The 23,751-nt window shown below is 34.2% G+C and overlaps 1 protein-coding gene across 7 annotated transcripts in view; it reads left to right on the forward strand.

Moving 5' to 3' along the window:
• FAM35A (family with sequence similarity 35 member A) overlaps positions 1-23,751 on the forward strand; it is an 82,500-nt gene that overhangs the window by 45,471 nt on the left and 13,278 nt on the right. For all 7 annotated transcript variants that reach the window (XM_023527954.1, XM_023527955.1, XM_023527956.1 and 4 more), the window contains 4 exons: positions 3,148-4,641; positions 8,279-8,386; positions 23,137-23,331; positions 23,471-23,605. In XM_023527954.1, coding sequence (XP_023383722.1) covers positions 3,153-4,641; positions 8,279-8,386; positions 23,137-23,331; positions 23,471-23,605 — 1,927 coding nt within the window. In that variant the 5' untranslated portion in view covers positions 3,148-3,152. The remainder of the gene's footprint in view (positions 1-3,147; positions 4,642-8,278; positions 8,387-23,136; positions 23,332-23,470; positions 23,606-23,751) is intronic.

Below are 23,751 nucleotides of genomic sequence, written 5' to 3' on the forward strand. Positions count from 1 at the left end.
ATCACATAGCCACTCTCTGCCTAGTACATATCAAAATTGCAGTCTCTCAGAAGGAAAGCAAGTGTTCATTATAACATTGTTTACATAGACAGTTTAGGCACAGTGAGCTATTCTTATCAAGGAACGGTGTGAACTCTCCTGAAATATAAATTCACAGATGCCAGCCATGGACCCACCTTATAAGCAGGCCTTTTTAAGGACAGTAGTTTTAGGCTTGCCCTGTTAACTCTGCAAAGATGCCTATTAGACTTTCGTGGCAATGAGGAGTAAGTAGAAAGTTGGATAAGGATTTAAGAGTTCGGAGGAGAGGTTATCATGGAGACATACATGTAGTAGTCATTAGCGTGTAGAAGATATTTAGAACCCTGAGACAGAATGAAATCTCCTAGATAGTGAGTACAGAGGGAGATCCAAGTGCTGGGCCTTTGAGCAAGAAGTTGAGATGAGGAGGAGCTAACAAAGAAGACTGAGGCATCTGGTGAGGTAATGCGAGGTAGAATGAGAATCCAGAGGATGTAGTAACCCTAAAGCCAATCAAAAAAATGTTTCACCAAAGGAGTGATCAGTGGTGTCTAATGCTGCTCCTAGGCCGAGTAAGCTGAAAATGGAGAGTTGACTGATGGCAATGTGGAGGTTATTGGAAGCTTTGAAATATGCTGTTTCAGTGGAGTGGTTTGGAACAAAGCTTGACTGGAGTGGATTTAAGAGAGAATGGGGGCAGAGGGAGTATAGAGAATTTTTCTTTCAAGGAATTTCACTTTAGAGGGGAGCAGAAAAATGGTGCAATAAATGGAGGGGTATAAGAGGTGAGGAATAACAACATAAGAAAAAATAATAGCATTGTGTGCGTGAGTGTGTGTGCGTGGGTGTGCGCGTGTGTGTGTGTGTGTGTGTTTCCTCTGAGGCCTTTCCCCTCGGCTTACAGCTGGTCTTACCTCTTTGTGTAAAAGCATATTTTGATGTTGATGGAGATGCTCCAGTAATGAGAGAAAAATCAGTGATGTAGGAGAGAAAGGGAGAAGTTTTGGAGCCTGAGTAGGAAAACAAGAATAAGATCTAATGTCTAAGTGAGGAAGAGATGGCTTTGAATAGAAGCATGGGCAATTCATCCATAGTGATAGAAAGGTAGGCAAAGTATATGGGTACAATAGAGCTGTGTCGATATGTTGTTGAGAGCTTGTAATGGAAATGGTGTCATGGTCACAAGCTAAACTTGAGGATAGGGGAGGAGATGCTGGAGATTTTAAAAGTGCAAAGGTGTAAAAGAGTTACCTTTAAGAGTGAATGAATAGAAATAGATAAGATTGCCAGGTAGCATCTGAGGTTAGTGGTAATGAGACTAGTTTTGAGATAATTGTGAATTTTTTTTCTAGTTACTTCAAGCCATTGGGCGACAGGTGCAGAGTAATTGATGATTTAACCAGTGTTTGAGTTTAGTTGGGCAAATACCTTGGAGAGGAGAGCAGAATTAGAGATGTATGATAGGGAGTAATTACAATAATGGTTTGTGAAATCTAAGCCAGTTAAGGAGGAAGGTGAAGAATGAGGCTGTAAAAATGTGGTGCCGTCAGCTTGTTCATTGTAGGTCCTATGTGGTCTGAGGGTTGTTGGAGTTGTGCGTTTAGAGGGAGTAAGTTGGAAGATAGGAGAAAGTAGTCCGAGTTTTGAAAGCTTAAAATTGGAATCAGGGAAAAGTGTACAAATATTGATAATGCTAAGGTATATGAGAATGGATAACTGAAGTTAAGGTGGAGAATAGAATCAAAGGAGAAGAGAAGGTCAAGGAGCCAAGAGGCCAGGGTATTGGAAGGACATCCACATTGATACTGAATTCACAATAATTAGACTCAGAAGAGGTATAATGAGCAAATCTTTAAGGAATGATGAGTGACTGGGAACTATAGCTATCATTTCTTAGCTTATTCTTCCTTTCCTGTATACTTCTGTACTTCCTATACTTCCTTGTGGACTTTTCATGATTTGAAACCTTCTAACCTTATTTTTTTACAAAGAATTCTCCAGTCTAATCAAAAGTGCTTGATCATACCATAGTCTTTCATAACTCTGCTTTTACAATGCTATTTTTTGTTTGTTTGTTTCTTTAAATGCTCTTAGCACAATGCTTTTCTTCCATTGTAGCATTCTTCTCCAGTAGATTATAGTTTCCTGTTTATAGCTTATAGTTATCTATTACATTATTTTGAAACTATTAGTTTACATTCTCTATTTTTCTCTCTTTTTTGTTTTTTAAAACCAGGCTGACAGTTTCCTTAGGCCAAGAACCTTATTATCTTTCTGTCCTGTAGCACAGTTAAAAAAGTTTTCAGGAAACTCTAGGAATAGATCTATTTAAAACATACTTTTTGAAAGTCAGTTATTATCAAGTAAATAGTGGTATGATTATTTTTATCCCAGTAAATATGATGCTTATATCAAGGACCACAGTTAATGGAAAATAGTTTAAGTTATAATGAGTTTCTGTTACCTGTATATTATAAAATGACTATTCTTAATCTCTTTGTATTTTAGAGAAGATTAAAAAATATAGAAACAATTAATGATTATGCAAACACATTGGACTGAAGATAGATAATATAGTCACTTGTACATTTTAAAGAGAGCCTTAGTTTTTTATTTTCTTTCTCTTCTGGTTGAGCCTTCTGTTTGGTCTTGGGAATTGAGTTCACAGTTCAAGGAAGTAGACCCCGAAATAATCTATGTAGTAAGGAAAACAGGAAATTTGAAGGTGACTATTATATAATTAAACAAATGCCTTTCTTACCTTTCTTTACTAACTTATTATTTAAATGGTTAAATTTATACAACATAAGAAATGAACATACTGAGAATTTATTTATTCATTTGATGTTAGTATACTTAGCTTCATTTTCCTTAGAGTTTTTTTTAATAGCATTTAATTTAATTTATTAGAGTCTTTACATGAGGACATTTTGTGGATGTTTTGATTTGTCCTTATGATTTCTTGTATATTTATGAATTTTATAATTAAATGGAGTACCAATATAAATCACCTCTATTAATTGTGTTTTTGATTAATAGTTTATATTACATTTGCTTTCAGTATGTTAATATCAGTATATAAAAATTACTGACAAAATACTCATTTTAGATTTTCATTTTTTTCAGAAACCATGAGTAGAGGATCTGAAGTCCACATTTTTTGGGGTGCTCCAATTGGTCCATTGAAAATGAGAGTATCACAGGAACCAATTTCTTTAATGTTCTCTGCTGACCCCTGGAAAAAAATTCAGTTTTTATACAATCAACATTCTTTATATCTGAAGGATGAAAAATGCAAGAATCTTGAAGACTGTCAAGTCCTAGAAGCTACTGGCCCTCCAGATTTTCTTAATTGTCGTTTTTTAGCAAACTCTGTGAATAGATCTGTTCATTGTATTTCTGAAACACAGACTATAAAATTCCAGAAGAGTCACCCCTTAGGGATGAGTGATGTAACAAACTCTGATGTACAAATATGTGAATTTAAGGGCAGAATTCAGCATTTAACTGAAGAAGAAAAGTATCAAAAGCTTTTCAGTAAAAATAAAATCACAGATGAACAGCATAAAGATCAATCAAATATATGTGGTCCAAATATCCAAAAAAATTCCTTTCAGTTAGACCATAAGCGTGCAGATATATTGGATTTGGTTTGTAGTACTGAACAGATTAATATAGGACCAGGAGCTATCAAAACAAAGTGTGTACCAATAGAACATCATGAAATGCAAAACCAGTGTCTGGAGTTCCTTTCCTCTGACACAGTGGATAAGCCAAGGTCTGAAAGAGCAGACCTTAACATATCTACTGATACTGAATTTCTCAGTATCATGACCTCTAGCCAGGTTGCTTTTTTAGCTCAAAGGAAGTATAAAGAGGAGAATTCTATAAATAAAGGGACTCTAAACATGAAGATTGAACCAAAAGCAAGTCATGGGGAAATAGAAATAACTGAAGATAATTTGATTCACCCTAATGATTATGAAGAAGGATGTGAAAGTGGACAAAACCAAGCATTTTCCCTTGAACTTTTTAGTCCCGTTTGTCCGGAAACAAAAAGTAGCCACATTCACATAAACTCTGATAAAGGTCTTGAAGAAAATAAAAGATCTCAAGAACTCTTCGGTTTTGAAGAGAGACTGCCACCAAACGAGATATGTATTGAGTCATGTAGCTCAGGAATACTGTGTTCCCAACTCAGTACCTTCCACAAACATTCTATTAAAAGAAATTGGACCTCTGAAGATAAATTGGGCCATCCTAAAGCTCTCTCTAAAGTTCTCCAAGTATCTAAGAAAATGAAGTTGCTTTCTAATGCAAGAGATCCTACTGTAGCAAGGGACCAGAGGAATGTGTCTGAATTTAAGGGTATTAAGAAAATATCATTAATAAAAAATTGTGATTCTAAAAGTCAGAAGTATAATTGTTTAGTCATGGTGTTAGCTCCATGTCATGTGAAAGAAGTAAATATAAAATCTGGACCAAATTCTGGCTCTAAAGTGCCTTTAGCAACAATTGTGGTAATTGACCAATCAGAAATTAAAAAGAAGGTGTTTCTGTGGAGGACTGCTGCATTTTGGGCACTAACAGTGTTTCTTGGTGATATAATTTTACTCACAGGTAAGGTCTTCATGGTATAGTGATAGTTTATTTTATAAAGCTTTATAAGTCCCCCTCCCACTTGAGGACTTACTTTCTCATTTGTCTCTCTAGGCTCTAGCATAATTAATCCCTTTATATAGCATCCACATTAGCCTCCTTACCATTGCCCAGTAACCTGTGCATTGCCATTTCTGGGCCTTTGTTCTAGCCTTCTGAGTTCTGTCCCTCCTTTTCACTCATCTTCTCTCTAAGAAACTTTCCTGGTTGCCTCTCCTATTTATTCACTATATTAGCTTTCAGGTCATGTCATCTGGCTCTTTCTTTGTTTTCCTATGGTTTTGTCTGTGTCTTATTTTTAACCCTTTAACTATATTAGCAGTTTGATGATGAAAGGACAGCATTTCTACTATTTTACTTAATCCCCACTCATGCTGTGCACATTATATTCTTATTTAGGGAACAGATATAGAATTTCTATTGCACTTTAAAATTATTGAAATTATGTTAATTACATTTTGAAATATGGAAAGGAAAACTCCTAATATAACAATCTCATTACCACCAGTAGAGTTTTGGAGTGTTATCTCCAGTTATCTTCCCTATGCTTCTTAAAATGTGTTTACATACATATAAAAAAGCTGATATTTATTGGGAATTTCCTTTGTGTCAGACTCTGTTTTAGAACATAAATGTAATATCAACCCTTTACAACAACTATATGAAGACGGCACTGATTATTATCCCTATTTTTCAGTTTGAGGAAACTGAGACCCAGAAAAGTAAAGTAACTTGCCCGATTTCACACATCTAGGAAGTGGCATACCCAAGATTTCACATAGAGTCCAGAAACCACTCTTTCTACATAGTTGTAATCATAAAGAATGTACAGTTTTTATCCTTTTTCGCCTGACATAAGAAATTTAATGTTTTGTTACATTTCTTTATTGATTTAAAATCAATACACGTTTTAGAGCAGAGATACCAGTCATTTCGAGGATGAATTCCAGACCAGGAGGAAATTAAGCTTAATAACATACCTAAAGAAAGAATGTGATAAGAGAAGAAGTATAGATCAGCCTTAAAAGCTTAGAAAAAGAAAAATCTTGCAATCATCGGTATTCTTACCAAATGATTTGCTGGGTGAACGAGAACTTTGGCTAATAATATACCTCGGTATTTGTATAACATTGTCAGGTGCAGTCTCTGATACTGAGGTAAGCAAAGGATTATAACTAACAGGTTTAGCATAATATCATCCCATTGGCAATATCTTATTTGCTGGCAAGTCAATTCATCTAATTCCTTTTGTTCTGGTTCAGTGCTCACTGAGCAGCACTTTGCTCATGATTTGGCTTCCCAGGTGTAAAACTGCCTGCAAGGTGAGAATAAGCTGCAAGTGTCCGTTTCTTTGGTTATTAATGCCGCGTAAATCTTTTAAAAAATTGTGTTATGTTTTTGTTATTTGTCTCATTACCTTGTTTAATGTGAGCTTATGTTGCAGAGCTGAAATCTATTTTCGGAGAGCTGACAAAAATCAGGTTCCCCAGAATAAAAAGAGAGGGCTGTACCCTGGACCATGTTTATTTCACCAAGACAATTACTGTCAGTGGGTGAGCCTCACTGGAGGTCTTTTCCTAGCAGGTAGAAACTCAAGCCTGCTATCTCAGTATTTTTCCCAAGATCCACAGAGTTGTCAACAGCTAGATAACATTCTATCAGGTGACTTTATCACAGTTCACTTAATCATTTACCTTTTATAGGATATTAACATTATTTCTATAACACCTTTTTAAAAACATTTTTTTTTTCTGTTTTGCCTTATTTCCTTAGGAAAAAAGGTATCTAGTTCACAAATTTCTGAATAAGTTTCTTTTGTTTGTGTGGAAAGGTGGAAACTTTGTGGAAAAAAAGAGAAGTCTGTTCTTTTCCATTGTTCCAATTAAGCAGTGAAATTATATTTACATATAAATTTATGGGTGAAATTGCCTTTTAATTGCATCCAATTGTGCATTATTCTATCTCTATGTTGAGTATCCCTTACTACCTACTGAGCATATACCCCAAAACTGAAAAATTCTATATAACAAATATATTCCAGATCACATTTCATTCAGTAACACAATTGACGTTTTGCTATTATACTTTTAGCATTAGAATGAAGAGATACTGTAAGTAAGGATTGTTTAAGGGACTAGAGTTAAGAGAGAAGAGGACTTGGAACTTAAGTGTGAGAAACTACAATGTTTAAAGAACAACAGAAGAAGAGTTAGGGCATTATCAGCGGGTGGACAAAGAACCAGGAGGAAAGGGCTGGGCTATCCCCCCCACTCTCACCAATAATTAATACCTCACTAATTGACATAAGTTTTACAATCTAGTTTTCAGAAGACTCTCCTTAGAATTTTTCGTCTGTTCCTTTCAGAGGAACTGGCATTCTGAAAGTCTTGAATGCAGTGCTAGCTAGTCTTGGCCAGGCAGTGGGGAGCCATGAGTATTTTTTAAGCAAGTTAAGGGATTACATTAATGTTCTTGATAAACCACTCATTAGCACTGTGGGACATGGATTAGAGGTGTGGGGGCGTGGGAACCTGCCAAGAGAAAGGGGTGTGTATGATGTAAACAGTGGCAGTGGCAGGGCTGTGGGAAGACTCAAGAGGCAGAATCAACAGGGGTTTTGGTGGCAAAGGTGGAAAGGGTGAAATAGAAGTTCAGGATGACTTCACATTTTAATTTACCTGGCTAGCAGCATACTGCCAAAGAGAAGAAAAGCAAGTTTGAGTAATGCTGAGTTTAGGGAGCCAGTAGAATTTCTAGTCAGGAATTAGGCAGTTGTGGATAAATGAGTAGATGAGTTTGAAGCTGAGGAGGGGGTCTACGATTTGACTTTGCAAGTGATTATGTGGAATGTATGCATCCTTGTTTTTCTTATTATCTCCAAATTATTTTGCTACTGTTAGTATATCTTTACACTTCTAACATTTTATACACTAATAACATCCTGCCTGGGATCAATCTGTCTCTAACTTACAGTTTTTGCTCTACTTAGGATTCTTTCTATTGGTGTGTTTAGTTCCACTAAGTGATCTTTAAGATTGTACAGTGTTTTTTTTCCCATTAGTAGGTGTTCCTTACCTCCAAAGTCTTTCACTTTTAATATCCAGAAACGGTGATTGCCATGCTTTTTAGGGACAAATAATTAAAGTCCTTTAAGAATGGCCTATATTCATATATGTTATAGCAGAAGGGGTAAATGCAGACTGAGTATTATTAATTCTAGGCACTACTACTTTGGAACCACTATTTTTGCTTCTTGGTTCTGAATAATTTACTTTTATCAGAAGTATACATTGTAACATTTGTCTTATGTAAACAAAAGCCATTAAACATTCTCTGTGGAGCAGTGAGCTTCCATATTGATATTATTTGAATATACAGAAGCAATTTTGTTATCTTACCTATATACAATAATACAAATCTAGGTTCAGATTTTGGATTTGCTGTTTCATCATTTTGTTCTGTTAAACAGATCATTTAACATATTTAAATTTTAGTTGCCTGATATGTGGGAGGCATGCATAATATTTTGCTGTGAATGGTAAGTTAACCATAGTGTGAAGGAATTTATGTTATGATCAGAACTTTTTCCCCCTTTCAGATGTTACTGTTCGTGAAGATCATTGGATTGGTGAGACAATACTACAATCAACATTTACCAGTCAGTTATTAAATCTTGGGATTTATTCATCTGTCCAGCATGAAGAATGTAAGATACATTTTAAATATAATAATTTCTTAGTATTTAAAGTATATATATGTATTAGAAACAAGTAGAGTTAAAATGGTAATTTTACAAAATGTTTTCTAAACAAGTTCATTGGAGAGTATTGCTTTATTTTGTTTAGTAAGACTGAAAATAGAATTTATAAAAATGAACTTGTACATTGTAAATCATATGTATTTTAAGAAATATTAGAGTTTGTGTTTCATTTTCTTATTTTTCTTAGTATAGTGGTTGTTCTCAACCATTTAGGGAGTCATAGACCTCTTTGAGAAGCTATGGGCCATTTCTCCAGAAAAATGGATTTAAGTAGATAGACACAAAACTTTTCATATAATACCAAGTGGTTCTATGGACCTTCCAAATGGACCTATGGACCTTCCTCTATGGAATTTCTGAGTCTCTGATTAAGAATCCTTGAGGCAATAAAAAGAGCATGAGTTTTATGGTCAGACAGTTGTGTTTGAATCCTTGTTCTTCTATCTACCACTGCGAGGAAAAACCATCTTCCTTCTCTAACATCCATTTTTGATTATTATTTTTTTAATTTTATTAAATTTATTGGGGGGGTGACATTGGTTTATATAATTATGTAGATTTCACTACCATTTTATAATACATCATCTGTATATTGCATTTTGTCTTCACCACCCGAATTCAAATCTGCTTCTGTCTCCATAGATTTAACTCCCTTTATTTACTACCCTTCCCCGCTTTCCCTCTGGTAACCACCACACTGTTAGCTGTGGCTATGAGTTTTTGTTTGTTTGTCTTGTTTGTTCATTTGTTGCTTTCAGTTTTATATCCCATATATTAGTGAAATCATGATTCTTCTTCCATCTGACTTACTTTGCTTACTATGATATTTTCAAGCTCTATCCATGTTGTCACAAATTGAGAGATAATGGGAGGCCAGTGGAGATAATGAGAAATGGATGGATTTGAGATGTAGCTGTAAATAGAGTTAACAGAATTTTCTGATGGTGTGGATTTGGGGATGATGGAAGAGGAGGAATCTACTACTACTAGGTTTCTGGTTTCAGTAATTAGATAGTAGCCTTTATTAGGAAAGGCTAAGAGGGAACAGGTTCATGGGGGAAATTAAGGGTTCTGTTTTAGGCGTGTTAAGTTTTAGATATCTCTGAGGCATCCAAGTGAAGATGTCATGTAGAGATTGGAAATGAAGTCTAGAACTCAGATAAAAGGTTTAAAATTAAGACATAAATTTTAGAATTATTAGTTGTGTTATTGGGATTTATAATATGAAATATATATTTGGTCTTTGTCCCCATTTCTGGTACAGACCTTCTAAAACCCTTGGAATTTTTTAACTAATAAGAGCAGTCATCGTGTCCTGATATTTGCAATGAACCCCTTCCAACCATACCTGAATTAATGAGTGACTTTTGGAAAGCACTTAAGAATATGGGCTGCTTGCCAGGGGAACCAACAATGTGATTGGAGGGTTGGAAATTTCATTCCCCCTGGGAGGGGAGAAGAGTTGGAGATTGACTCAATTGCCAATGGCCAGTGATTTAATCAATCATGCCTATATAATGAGATCTCCATTAAAAACCCAAAAAGATAGAGTTTAGAGAGCTTCCAGGTTGCTGAACATGTGGCGATGCGGGAGAGTGGAATGCCCAGAGAGGGCATGCAAGCACTGTGCCCCTTCTTACATGCCTTGCCCTATGTTCCTTTTCTATCTAATATAAGGATATTATAAAGGATGTTACCCTTTATTATAAACTGGTAAGTGTAAGTAAATGTTTCTCTGAGTTCCGTGAGCCTCTCTAGCAAATTAATCGAATCTGAGGAGAGGATTATGAGAACCTCTGATCTATAGTACATCAATCAGAAGCACAGGTGACAGCCTGAACTTATGATTGGTGTCTGAAGTGGGGGAGTGGGGAGAGACAGTCTTGTAGATCTGAACCCTTAACTTGTGGGATCTGATGCTATCTCCAGCTAGATAGTGTCAGAATTGAGTTAACTGCTTCGTGCTGTAGAAAAAAAATAATACATTGAAATAGGTGTCAGAGTCATAGTAGCATAAAGATAATATTCATTGATTTTATCATTTAAAAAACTTTTAATTTTGAAATTATAGATTCAGGGGATTGCAAAAATAGTACATAAAGTTTCATGAGCCCTTCCCCTAGCTTCCTCCATAAGGTGACATCTTATATAACTTTAGTTACAATGTCAATACCAGGAAAGTGACATTGCCATAATACTATTAATTAGACTACAGACCTTATTCAGTTTTCACATGCACTTGTGTGTGTGTGTGTGTGTGTAGTTCTGTGCAGTTTGATCCCATGTATAAATTTGTGTTACTACCACCATGATAAAAATACTGAACTGTTTCATCACCACAAAGGAACTCCCTCATGCTACCTCCTCTTTTTTTTTTTTTTTTTTTTAACACTCCTGCAGCACCGGGTCTTCCTAGGTGGTCTCCCATCCAAGTACTAACCAGGCCTGACCTTGCTTAGCTTCTGAGATCAGACAAGATTGGACATGGCTGTAGACTTCATGCTACCTCTTTAATACCTCCCCTGGTCCAATCCCTATCTGTCCTCTTGCAACCATTAATTTGGTCTCCATCTCAACTCTGCCATTTTGAGAGTGTTATGTAAATGGAACATGTTATATAAATGTAATCTTTTGAGATTGGCTTTCTTTCACTGAACATAGTGCCCTGAGATCCATCCAAGTTACTGCATATATCAATAGTTATTTCTTTTCATTGCTGAGCAGTATTTCATTGTATGGATGTACCAGAGTTTGTTTAATTGTACAGCTGCTGAAGAACATTTGGGTTGTTTCTTAATATGGGCTATTATGAATAATGCAGCTATGAAATTTGTATACAGGTTTTTGTGTGAATATACATTTTCAATTCTCTGGCATAAATTTCTAAGAGTGCATTTGCTGTGTCATATAGTCAGACCGTTGGAGTAAGTACATGCTTAGTTTTATAAGAAACTGCCAAACTATTTTCTAGAGTGGCTGTACCATTTTAAATTCCTACCAGCAGTGTATCTTCCAGTTTCTCTACATCCTTGCCAGCATTTGATATCATCGTATTTTTATTTTAGCTGTTTTAATCTGTTACATCGATATCTCATGGTGGTTTTAATTTGCACTTCTCTAATGACACAAGGGCTAATATACAGAATATAACTAAAGATATAAATGATGTAAGTAACATAGTGAATGGGTAGATCTTATGGATATAAATTGAACTCTACACTCCAATAATAGAAATACACATTCTTTTCATGTGCTCACTACACATTCAGAAATATTGGTTCTATTAAGTCACAAAGAAAATATCAGTAACTTCTATAAAGTAGAATTATTTATAAACATGCTAATCAAATGCTGTAAAACTAGAATTTGTAACAACAACAACAAAAAGATTATCTGGAAATTTTAAAACCTATTAAAGAAGTTCTGGGTGAAAGGGAATACAAACTGGATATTATAGTATTTTTCAGAAATAATAATGAAAACAATACATATCAGAATCTGTGAGATGCATTTAAGATAGATATCAGAGAAAAATCTATTAGCTAGACACTTTTATCAATGAAAATTAAAGAAAAAAAATAAATGAATTAAATTCCGAACTCAGAAAACCAGCAAAAGAACAACAAAGTAAACCAAAAAAATCACAAGGAATTAAATAATAAAGATAAAAGCAGAGATTAATGAGAATTGAAATACAATAAATTAATGAATCGAAATTCTGTTTCCAAAAATAAAATAGATGAACCAACCAGTTAATTTGATTAAATAAAAAGGGAGAAAGCACAAATATAAAGAAACAAATAAAGAGGAAATAATTATTGAAACAAGTTAAAAACCAATAAAATTACTTTTTAGAATCTTATGCAAATAAATTTGAAAAAATCTAAATGTATAATTTTCTAGGGAAATACAGATTGCCAGAATTTATCCCATTAGAGACACTGGTTTCTAAAGAAAAAATAGAGAAAGTTATTCAGGAACTACCATACAAAAAAGTGCCTGGTCCAGATAGTTTCATAGGAAAATTAGAGCAAACTTTCAAAGACCAGATAGTTCCAGTGCTCTATGAATTATTCCAGAGTATTGAAGAAGGAAACTTCCTAATTTCTTTTATAAAGCAAGTATAATCCTGACACCTAAACCAAATAAAAGTACTACGAATAAACATACAGACCAGTATTATACATGATTATTGATGCAAAAAGTCTAAATGAAATATTAGTAGTTGAAATCTAATACCACATTAAGGAAATAATGACCAAGGGAGATTTATTCCATAAATGGAAGATTTGTTCAATATTAGAAGATCCATGAATATCATATACCATATTATTAAAAAATTAAGAAAAAATGTGATTATCTCCATAGATGTCGAGAAACCCTTTGACAAAATCTAACACCCATTTATTATTAAAAGCACTTCAGGAAATAGGGATTGAGGGATACTTTCTCCTTCAGTATTGATAAATATAGTATCAATACAGTGTTATAATACAATTGATACTGTATCAATAAAATAAATATTCTTAGTCCTAATGCCAGTATCTTACTTAATGGAGAAACATTAGCGGCATTTCCACTAAAATCAGGAACAGGATAAGGATGTCCACTATCTCTGCTATTCTTCATCATTATACTAGAGTTGACTAAAGCAGTTAGATAAGAAGGGGCATCTAAATGGGCGAAGAAGAATGAAAACTATTTCTGTGTACAAATGCTCTGATAACATCTCTGGAAAACTCTAAAAAATCAAAGATAAAACCAATTCAAACAAAGAATTCACTGTTGTAAGAATATACAAAAATTAATGGTAAATCAATAGCTTTTATATACACACTCTAAACAGAGGGCATAATGGAAGGGAAAAACTCACAACACTACTAAAGAAGATATTTCAGAATAAATATAATAGGAAATGTGCAAAACCGATATGAATAAAAATTTTAAACGCCCCAAGAAATAAAAATGTGAACAAATAGAAAGACAACATTCTTGATTTTTAGATAGGATGACTGAACATTATAATAATATCAGTTCTCCATAAGTTAATTTATAAACTCAGTGCAGTCTCAATAAAAATACCAACAAGCTATGTTATGGCATATACAAGTTGATACCAACATTCATATGGAAAAGCTAACATGCAAAAATAGCTAGGAAAACATTGAAAAAGAAAAGCTTTGAGGAACTAGGCTTACCTGGCATTAAAACATACTATTAAGCCTCTATAACGAAAACAGTGCAATACTGGTCCACGAATAGACACATACACAAGTGGAATAGAATAGGAAGATCGGGATTAGACCCACATACATATAATTTAGTAAATGACAAAGATGGTATCTGAAATCACCAAAGTAAAGGTTAACTTTTTAATGAATGATGCTGAAGCAACTGGGTAGCCATTTAGAAAAAGACAAAATTAGATTCATGTCTCCCAACAAAGAGAAGATGTATTCAGAATATAAATGTAAAAGAATATAAATGTATTCCAAATGTATTCAGAATATAAATGTAAAAAATAAAACCATACAACTACTAGAAGGAAATAGATGAATTCCTCTTTAATCTTGGTGTAGGGAAAGGCTTTCTTACTATTACTCAGAATCCAGAGGCAGTAAAAACAAGGTTGATAAATTTAACTCCAGAAAAGTAAGAATTTGAATGACCAAAACACCATAAACAAAATCAAAAGACAACTGGTAAACTTAGAATATTTGCAACATAAACCTTGGACAAAAGGCCAATATTCGTAATATATTGAACTCTTAAAAATTGAGTGACAAAGGACCTGTTGGGAAAAGACATGAGATATTCAAATTAAACTATAAAGAGATATCATTTTTTACCTATCATATCGACAAAAATTGAAAAAATATACGACAACACATTCTGTTGGTGAAGCTGTGGGGAAATAGGACTTCTTATACATTGTTGATGGGAATACAAATTACTACAACCCTTCTGAAGAGATATTTGGCAATACCTAACAAAATTACACATGTTCTTGCTTTTAACCCAACAAGCCTACTTTTAGGAATCTATCTTGAAGATACAGCTACAGCAGTGTGAAAATACATATGCACAAGTTTATTCATTGCAGTATTGTTTTTAATTGCAGGACATTGGGAAAGATTGAAATGCTCATACATAACAGAATGGTTGATTAAATTACGATATACACACATAGTGGAATATTGCGAAGCTATAAAAGAAAGAGCTCTATAAACTGATGTGAAGTGATTTCCAGGATATATTGTAATGTGAAAAACACAAAGCTCAAAAACATATATGTAGTATGCTGTCCTTCATGTAAGAAAGAAAAAAGGAATAAGAAAATACATGTATCTTTTCATTTGTGCAAATAATAAAAAATGCAGGAAGGATAAACCGAAAACTAAAGAGATTGGTTACATACAGGGAGCGGGTAGAAAAGGGATAGAAAGAAGGAGGGAGTGGAAATAGGGTAGCATTAATGAAGAGGCAGTGACACTTCTCTAAATATATCTTTTGGTATGGTTCTGAGTCACAGAATCATAGTAATGTTTCACATATACCCCAAATAAACAAACAATTGAAACTATCTATGATGTGGTGAAGGAGAACCCCAAAATGGAATACAAACATTAACAAATGAATCTAACAGCATTACAAATGAAGGAAATAACCACACAGAAGGATAGGGGAAGAAAAGAACAAACCTAAGTTAACTGTGGAAAACAGTACATTAGCGGCATTCTGAAAGGCTAAAGACAAAAGGAATATACAAGAATGCCGATATCTAGTTAGTAAAACTTTCTCAAAGGGGAGTGGATTAGCATCAAGTCTACGTATATACTTGAACAAATAAGTAAATAAATTGTAGATGATGAAAATTGGGTTTCTCACTGTAGTAGAGAGAAATAAATTAAGGGAAGGTTAAGCCTTTTGTTTTGGAGTCAGAGGTATTAATTATAAACTCAGGGTTTTCAATATATAGTTATATAGATAAACAGATAAAAGATATGGAAATGTAGATATGTGTGTATGGTTGGGCTAATATACATATGTATATTTCCTAGCTTTGTCTACTGAGGACACAGAAACAGTGACACCTCAGTAACAATGAGCATACCTAGTGCCCAAGATCTTGGTCTCTAAACATTATTCTTTAAAAAATGAACCAACACTGTTAGAAGTAGTTGGTTGCAGGATTGGGACAGGGAGAATACAACGTGAGCCCAGAACATCTGGTGGTATCATAAAAAACTGTTAAAAGAACAGGAGAGCCAACATGAAAGAGCACCTTCTGGCCAAAATTGGAACAATTTAAGTAAAAAATAATGATAGTATTAGATTATAATGCATAGAATAAGATATTTAAAGGTCCATGTGGATATAAATAAGTAACTAATTTACTAAATAAATAAATGAGAAGATTCCATTCCTCACAATGGAGATCCAGTGAATACATGTGAGAGAAAAGAGAAAAATAGGGAATTACCTTTAGACAAACATCACAGTAATAAATATTGCAGACAAGGATCCACTGAGAGGCTCAAATTAGTAGGTAGAAGTCTGAGGAGAAAAAGCATTGCATAGTCTCAATGTATCTCCCCAAAGTATTTATTATCAGCTTACAAGGAGAAAAATACCTTTACAGTGAAGAAACTTGGCAGACACCAACTTAACTGACTGATTAAAGTAAATAGCAGTAATAAGATATGTAGATATCATGAAACCCTTGCTATGATGCATTGAGAAGGACCCAGCATAATTTTTGTGGTATTCATGCCAAAAATGCATAACTTCATTCCAATCACAAGAAAACATTGAAGAAACCCAAATGGAGGGGCATTATACAAAATAATATTAGTTAAAAATATCAGTTAATAATATTTAATCAGTATTAATTTCCTGTTCATGATAATTATTCTGTGATTATGTAAGATGTTCATATTAGAGGATATAGAGTGAGGAACATAAGGGCACTCTACTATTTTGCCACTTTTTTGTAAGTCTAACGTTAGTTTTTAAAAAAAATTTATTTATTTTAATTAGTTTCAAGCATATAGTACATTGGTTAGACATCTATATAGTTCATAAAATGATCAACCCAATTGCTCCCTCCCTCCTCTGACCCTCCACCTAGCCAACGTATTAATGCTAAGTGCATTTTCTATGCTGTGCTCCCCATCCCCGTGACCATCCATCAGCTACTAATTGGTACTTCTTCAACCCTTCACACCATTCTCTCAGCCTCCCCAAACTTCCCTCCCCTCTGTACGTCACCAAATTTTCCACTACATTTGTGAGTCTGTTTTTGATTAGTTTGTTTTTATTCCTTAGATTCCGCATGTAAGTGAAATCGTATAATGTTTATCTTTATCTGATTTAAGTATCTTCTAAGTCCATCAAAGCAATATCTTTTTCCACCTCTTTCCTTTTCATATGTAGGGGTCTTGTTTTCTTATCCTTTCAGCCACTCTATCTTTTGGTTGGAGCACTTAATTCTTTTCCATTTAAGGTACTTATGGATAGGAATGTAATTGTTACCATTCTTTATTCCTGTTTTTGATGCATATATTTCTTCTTAAAGAAGTCCCTCCAACATTTCCTGTAATACCAGCTTGGTGGTGATAAATTCTTTTAGCTTATTTTTGTCTGGGAAGCTCTTTATCTGTCCTTCAACTCTAAATGATAGCTTTGCTGGGTAAATTATTCTTGGTTATATATCTTGGGTCTTCAACCTGTCGAATATTTTTTGCTAAGCCCTTCTGTCCTGCATAGTTTCTTTTGAAAAATCAGCTGCAAGTCTTATGGGTTTTTCCTTATAAAGAACTATCTATTTTTTTTCTTGCTGCTTTTAAAATTCTTTCTTTGTATTTAACCTTTGGCATTTTAATTATGATGTGTCTTGATGTGGACCTCTTTGGATCCCTGATTTTTGGAATTCTCTGAGCTTCCTGGGGTTTTGTGTCCATTTCCTTCACCAGGTTGGGGAAATTTTCCATCATTATTTCATCAAACAGCTGTTCAACATCTTGTTTTCCTTCAAGTATGCCGATCAGACAGCTGTTTTGACCCTTAATAGTGTCCCATGTTCTCCTTAAATTATTTTTATAGTCTTGGCATCTTATCTCTCGCCATTCTGATTGAGTGTCCTTGGCTTTCCCATCCTCTAGATAGGGTATTTGATCCTTTTCTTTATTCACTTTGTTTATTCCTTTGCTTATTCCATTTAATAAACTTCTCATCTCAGATAATGTGTTCTTCATTACAGACTGGTTTCCTTTTATAATGTCCTTTTCCATTTTTATGTTTTTTTTATCTCTTTATTGAAGTTCTCACTGAATTTATCTTTACTTCCTGTACGTTCATTGAGTATCTTTATAACCAGTGTTTTGAATTCTGCATCTGTTACTTGACTCCATTATATCTGGATCTCTGTTCTTTTCTCTCATATGGCTTCTGCTTCTTTGTCTTCCCATTTTGACTGCCTTTCCGTGTCTGATTCTATGTACTAAGCAAAGCTCCTAAGTCTCCCGGTCTTAGTGTGGATTTGTGAAGTAGGTGTCCAGTGGTACAGTCTTGAGAGGGGTTCAGCTGCAGGCCAAACTTAGCCCAAGCCTCTTACCACCCTGGGGCCACCTGTTAAGATTCAGCAAGCAATCCACAGATGCTGTGCTTATAGTTGCCTCAAAAGGCCACACCAGAAACCGAGGCCAGCTGCCTCCAGTGTGAGTCTAGGTGCTGCTCAGCAAGGAGCACCTGACTCACTGAGGATATATACCTGGATGTGGCTTAGGTGGGGCTGCGAGTTGGGGAAGGAGTCAGGGAATCCTCTGGGCGGAGCGACCTCTGTTATCCAGTTTGATGACATCAGGCTATGGCGGTGCTGTGTTCCTCACACTGGTATGGGGAAGGGCTCAACAGAGGAACAATAGATACTAATGACACTTCTGTACAGAGCGAGTCTCCCCTTGGCCCTCACTCTGACAGTGTCTCTCTGTAAGTCCCTGGTGCCCCCCGTGTGCAGCTGAATTAGCACTAGTGCTGAGATTGAGCAGAGCCGTTGCTGCGAAGATCTGCTTGTTGACGCAGCTCCTTAAGAGGCGTCTGTCGCTGCCCCAGCCGCAGCCTTCATCTCACTCAGCTGCTTGAGACCGGGCAGCCCTGCGTCCTTGCCCTGTCCTACCTTCTGCCATTGCAGGGTGATTTCTTGGATTTCTCCCTAGTTTTATGGCTTGTTCATCTAGATCCCAGGCGATTTTTCCTTGCTGCTCCTCTTTGTTTCTGTTACAACTTTGATTTGGTCGCCAGTGTGATGAACAGAGCCTTTATGATCTACACCATTTTTTTTTATTGTGTCTAACGATAGTTTTAAAAAAATTTTTAAAAAGCCATATATGGTCATCTTAATAGATACAAAGAAAGCATTTGAAAATAAAGTCCAAGCATTTGAAAATAAAGTCCAACACCCATTCATTAGGAATACAAAGAAATTTATTTTAACTTGATAAAGAGTATCTTTAAGAAATCCGGTGCAAATATCATCCTAATTAGAGAAAGATTAGGAACATTCCTTTTAAAAATTAGAAATGAGACTAGAGTACTGCTATTACCAGTTTTACTCAACATTGTATTGGAGATACTAACCAGTGAGATAAAACATGAAGAAAGAAATTTCCAAAAAGACTGGGAAAAAAGAGGAAAGCTGTCATTATTTATAGACAAAATGGTTCTTTTTTATAGGATTTTTTCATCTAAAAACTCAGGCAAATTATTAGAAATCATGGGAAAGTTCAGCAAGTTGGCCAGGTATAAGACTAATAAACACAAGTCAATTGCATTTCTCAAGTGGAGCAACAACTAGTAACGCTTAAATAGAGGGCAACATTACAATATTATGTATGATACTAAGTAATATTCTAGTAATAAATTTAATTCTTTTGTTAAAAGAAAATGTAAAAATTAAGAGAAATGAAAGAAGACCTGAAAACATATACTTTATTGATTGGAAGATTTAGCATTGTGAAGATTTCAAGTCTCCTCAAGTTATCTATGAATTCAGTGCAAATCCAATCAAAGTCCCAATAAGATTTTCATGAAATTTGATGAGATTATTCTGAGATAGGGAAGAGTAAATGGCCGAAAACAGCCAGAACATTTTTGATAATGAAGAACAGGAAAGAATAATTTGCCCTATCAGATATAGGATTTAGTATGAACTTATAATAATTAAAAACACTATGTTTTGGCCAGTTGAGTCAGCCAATCTTAATTTGAGGATTTTTTTTAAAGATTTAAATTTAATCTTTTATTATGAATATTTGAAGTTGCCATATCTTGAAAAGCATATTTCCAAGGAGCTAAATGTCTTTTAAGTAAAATTCATGATATTTTATAGCTGTTAATACAATGGAAGGGTAAGGAATGTTTTGAAATAATGAAAATAACATGGTATGCAAATATTTTTGAGGGATTAGGGAGATAGATGTTGTAGATAGCTTTGGTTTTAAGGCTGATTTAGATTCAAATAAGGCTGATCTAATTTAGTAATTTCATAAAAATTTTAAGACCTAATTCTGGTGGAGAATATCTAGTGGAACCCCTGGGGACTTTAAAGTTTTTATAGAAAATTGTGAAAAACCTTGAACTAATTATAACTAGATAACCTTCGGGTTACATTACAGTCTTTGTTTTTATACTTACATAGTAGTTTACATTGCCTTGTTTTTCACAGATTAGTAGTTAAATAAAGTGTATTCTCAGAGTTTTTTGTTTGATTTAGGCAAATGGTTTTCAGTTGATGCTTTGAAAATATTGCAGCTGTTTTTCTTCTGAAAGAATAAATCAATTTGATTAGCTTTTTTTTTTCTTTTACAAGTAGTTCAACTGTTGAGAGCATTCTTACTTCTGATCAGTATATTGTACTATTGGCAAAGCCTTATGTTCTTATGTCATTCTAGTGAGCTGTTACTTATTTTACAATCCTAGTCCTGATAATGTGATAGAATATTAATTTATCTTAAATATATAAATCAAAGGTTAACACAATGATTCATGAAATAGACTATTTTATTTGGAATTTGAATAATCAGATGTTTCTGTATAAATTTTTATGAAAGCAGGTATAAGTAAAATTAGGAGATCTGGTAAATAAATTGGAGTCATGGAAAGATGTATTTGAAGTTGAGTTTTGCTGTAGTCTAATTCATTTCCTTATCTCCACTCTTCTCTTTCATTCATCTCTCATACTATCTGTTCTTTTCTCTAACGCTCATTATTTTTGATAGTGTTATCACCATTGTTTTATAAAATTCATTTAGGAATTATGTAATCTTAATTAGAATAGATTTCATTTATCAGGTTTTAAAAACTTTAACACATTTGTTTTTATTCATCCACTCAGCTGTGCTAGAAATCTTGATGCCATCTTTAATCTTTTCTTTACCTTCCACCTCTAATTGTTTCTTGGGTTCTACCCCTAAACTGTTTCACAAATCTGTCACCCTTTTCCCTTTCCTGCAGTCTTACCTGTTTTCCAATGCTCTTCATCTCCTGCTGGATGATCACTAACCTCCCAAATGTTCTTCCTACTCTCCTGTGAAAATTGATTCTTCTACATTAAAGCGTTCATAAAGTTGGATGTGAAGACATTATGACTTTATTTTCACTAATCACGAACTGAAATTAGTATTTCTTTCTATTACAAATAAGGTAACAATCCACAGTAATATTAGCAGTACTTTTGACTTGGTCACCAATGGAAAGCATATAGATTTTCATATCACATCACAGTTGTTGAAGATAACTTGAGTATCATCTATGCCCATGATACTTTGGCATACTTTGAAATTACAGTAGTTGTCACATACTCTGCTATATCTTGTTATTTAATGTATTAATGAGACACATAAATTATCTCAGTTTAAAAATATTTCAGTTACTATATTGCCATATAATTGATTTGCCAATCGTATTTCATTTTATCCGCTTAAAGTGTTATTCTGTAATAAAATATTTTAAAATTAGATCATGGTAATAGTTGCAGAACTTTGTGAAGTACTAAAAAAACACTGAATTGTACACTTTAAAAGGGTGAATTTTATATATGTGAATTAATCTCAATAAAGCTGTTATAAAAATGCTGTTTTGATAATGGATCAATTTGTTTCATAGGCCTACCGAAAGCATCTATGGTATGTAAAGGATTGCAAACCTCTTCTCTTTACCTGGAAATATACCCTCTACCCCCAGTTACCACCTAGAAAACTCTTAAGACATTTTTCCAAAACCCAGCTCAATATTCCCTTTCTAAAGCCTCTTCTAACTTCCCTGGGTAGTTCCTTTTGTGTGTTCTTAGGAATGCTTACATATGTCTCTTATACTTTAAGCCCAGTGTTTGTTCTCTTGTCAGTGTTGAGTTGGTGACATGTTATGTCTTTGTATCCTTAGCACCAAGTATAATGCCTGTCACATAGTAAATGATCTGCTGATGAGTGAGTAAAAAATGAGGCCTTACTAAATGGCTTTATTATAAGAAATACATTGGGATGAGAATGTTACTGAGAGAAGGAAAGAAGAATCATGTTTTTTTCTACTGAAATCAGTTCATACTAAAAAGTACATGAGTGTTTTTTGCTAAGATCTTATTTTGTTCAACAATCAATCACATATTCAAACATACTTCACTTTCCTTCAGGGAAATTAAAAATTCATCAGCAAAACTCATCAATCTGTATATTTAAAATGTATGCATTTTATTGTATGTAAAGTATATCTCAATAAAAAACTAGAAAAGAATTTGAGACAGAAAAGAAAAAAAATCTAAATGGCATAATGACTGATGAATTAAATAACTAATATTCAAGAGAAATATTAGCACACACATGCTCAAAACCAAGTGAGAGACAGAAAAGGAAAAAAATCACTGGTAGCCTATAGTGGTTGTTACTCTGTGTAGTATTTGGAAAGGTAAAAAGCAGGATGATGGCTTTGCAGCCAGTGAAAGTGGAGAGGACAGAGACTTAGAAGTGGGGAAGAAGAAGGCATGTTCAGCGAAAGAGCCCATTAGGCAGCTTTTAGAGTATTTCAGATGTGACATGCTAAGAGTCTTGAGGAAGAATGGCAGTGGTTTGGGCCAGTTCGGGGAAGCTGTGATCAAATCAGACTCCAGGAATTAGGGAACTGATTGAATATAGCAAGGTAATGGAGGAGTCAAAAAATAACTGAAGTATTGGTCTTGGTTAATTGGTGGAAAAATGATTAATAACAAAGTAGAGAAGTGAGGGAACAGGGTAAGATTTTTGGAGATGGTAAATAATTCCACTTCTATTGATTAAAAATATCAAGCTAATTTTTACATCTAAACTACTTCAAGAATAAGATACATGTTTTGAAGAAATGAAATAGTTTTACATTTAATCACACCTTACAACAAAATAACAGTTCTAAAAAAAATACTATGTAGTCAAGAAAATATAATTTTTAAGCAGAGTCAGGCCTGATTAGTACTTGGATGGGAGACCACCTAGGAAGGCCAGGTGCTGTAGGTGTAAAAAATAAAAAAAGTAAGGGATCATAAGCTGACAAGGTCCTTGCAATCTAATAGGTCAACCAAGAGTTGCCTCGCCTAAAAAATATATATATATATATTATATATATATACATTTTAATTTCGTCATCTTTTCTGTGTTTTTTCCCCCCCTTAGATTCCAGTATAATTAGTGATGTTGTACTTCAAGACTTACTGGCATATGTGTCTTCAAAACATTCCTATCTTAGAGATCTTCCTCAGAGGCAGCCTCAGAAAATGAACAGTGTTGAATTTGTAGAACTGGAACAGCTTCAGCCTGACATATTAGTGCATGCAGTGCTAAGAGTTGTTGACATCACTATACTGACAGGTAATCATTTAGATTATAAAATAAAGATACAAGATCTCCTTAGTGTACCATTTGGTTATCATTATATATTTATGATTAAATATCACAGTATCACAGGTGAGAGAGTAATGCCAATTAAAATATTCCTTTTCTTTTCCAGAGACATTATATAGTTATAGAGGACAGAAGCAAAGGAAAATCATGTTAACTGTGGAACAGGCCCAAGGTCAACATTGTGTACTTGTATTATGGGGTCGTGGAGCAGCCTGGTACCCTCAACTTCAGAGGAAAAAACGTAAGTACTCCAAAAAACATTTAATATATTTATAGTTAGGTAAATGATTAATGCTTATGAGCCTAAGATGAAGAGAATCTTAAGAGATTAGACTTCATTTGAAATATAAGTGATCATGAATGAATATTCTGCAGATTACTTCTGTT

Source organism: Pteropus vampyrus, unplaced genomic scaffold (assembly GCF_000151845.1).
Source record: "Pteropus vampyrus isolate Shadow unplaced genomic scaffold, Pvam_2.0 Scaffold20, whole genome shotgun sequence".
In the NCBI taxonomy this organism is placed as follows: domain Eukaryota; kingdom Metazoa; phylum Chordata; class Mammalia; order Chiroptera; family Pteropodidae; genus Pteropus; species Pteropus vampyrus.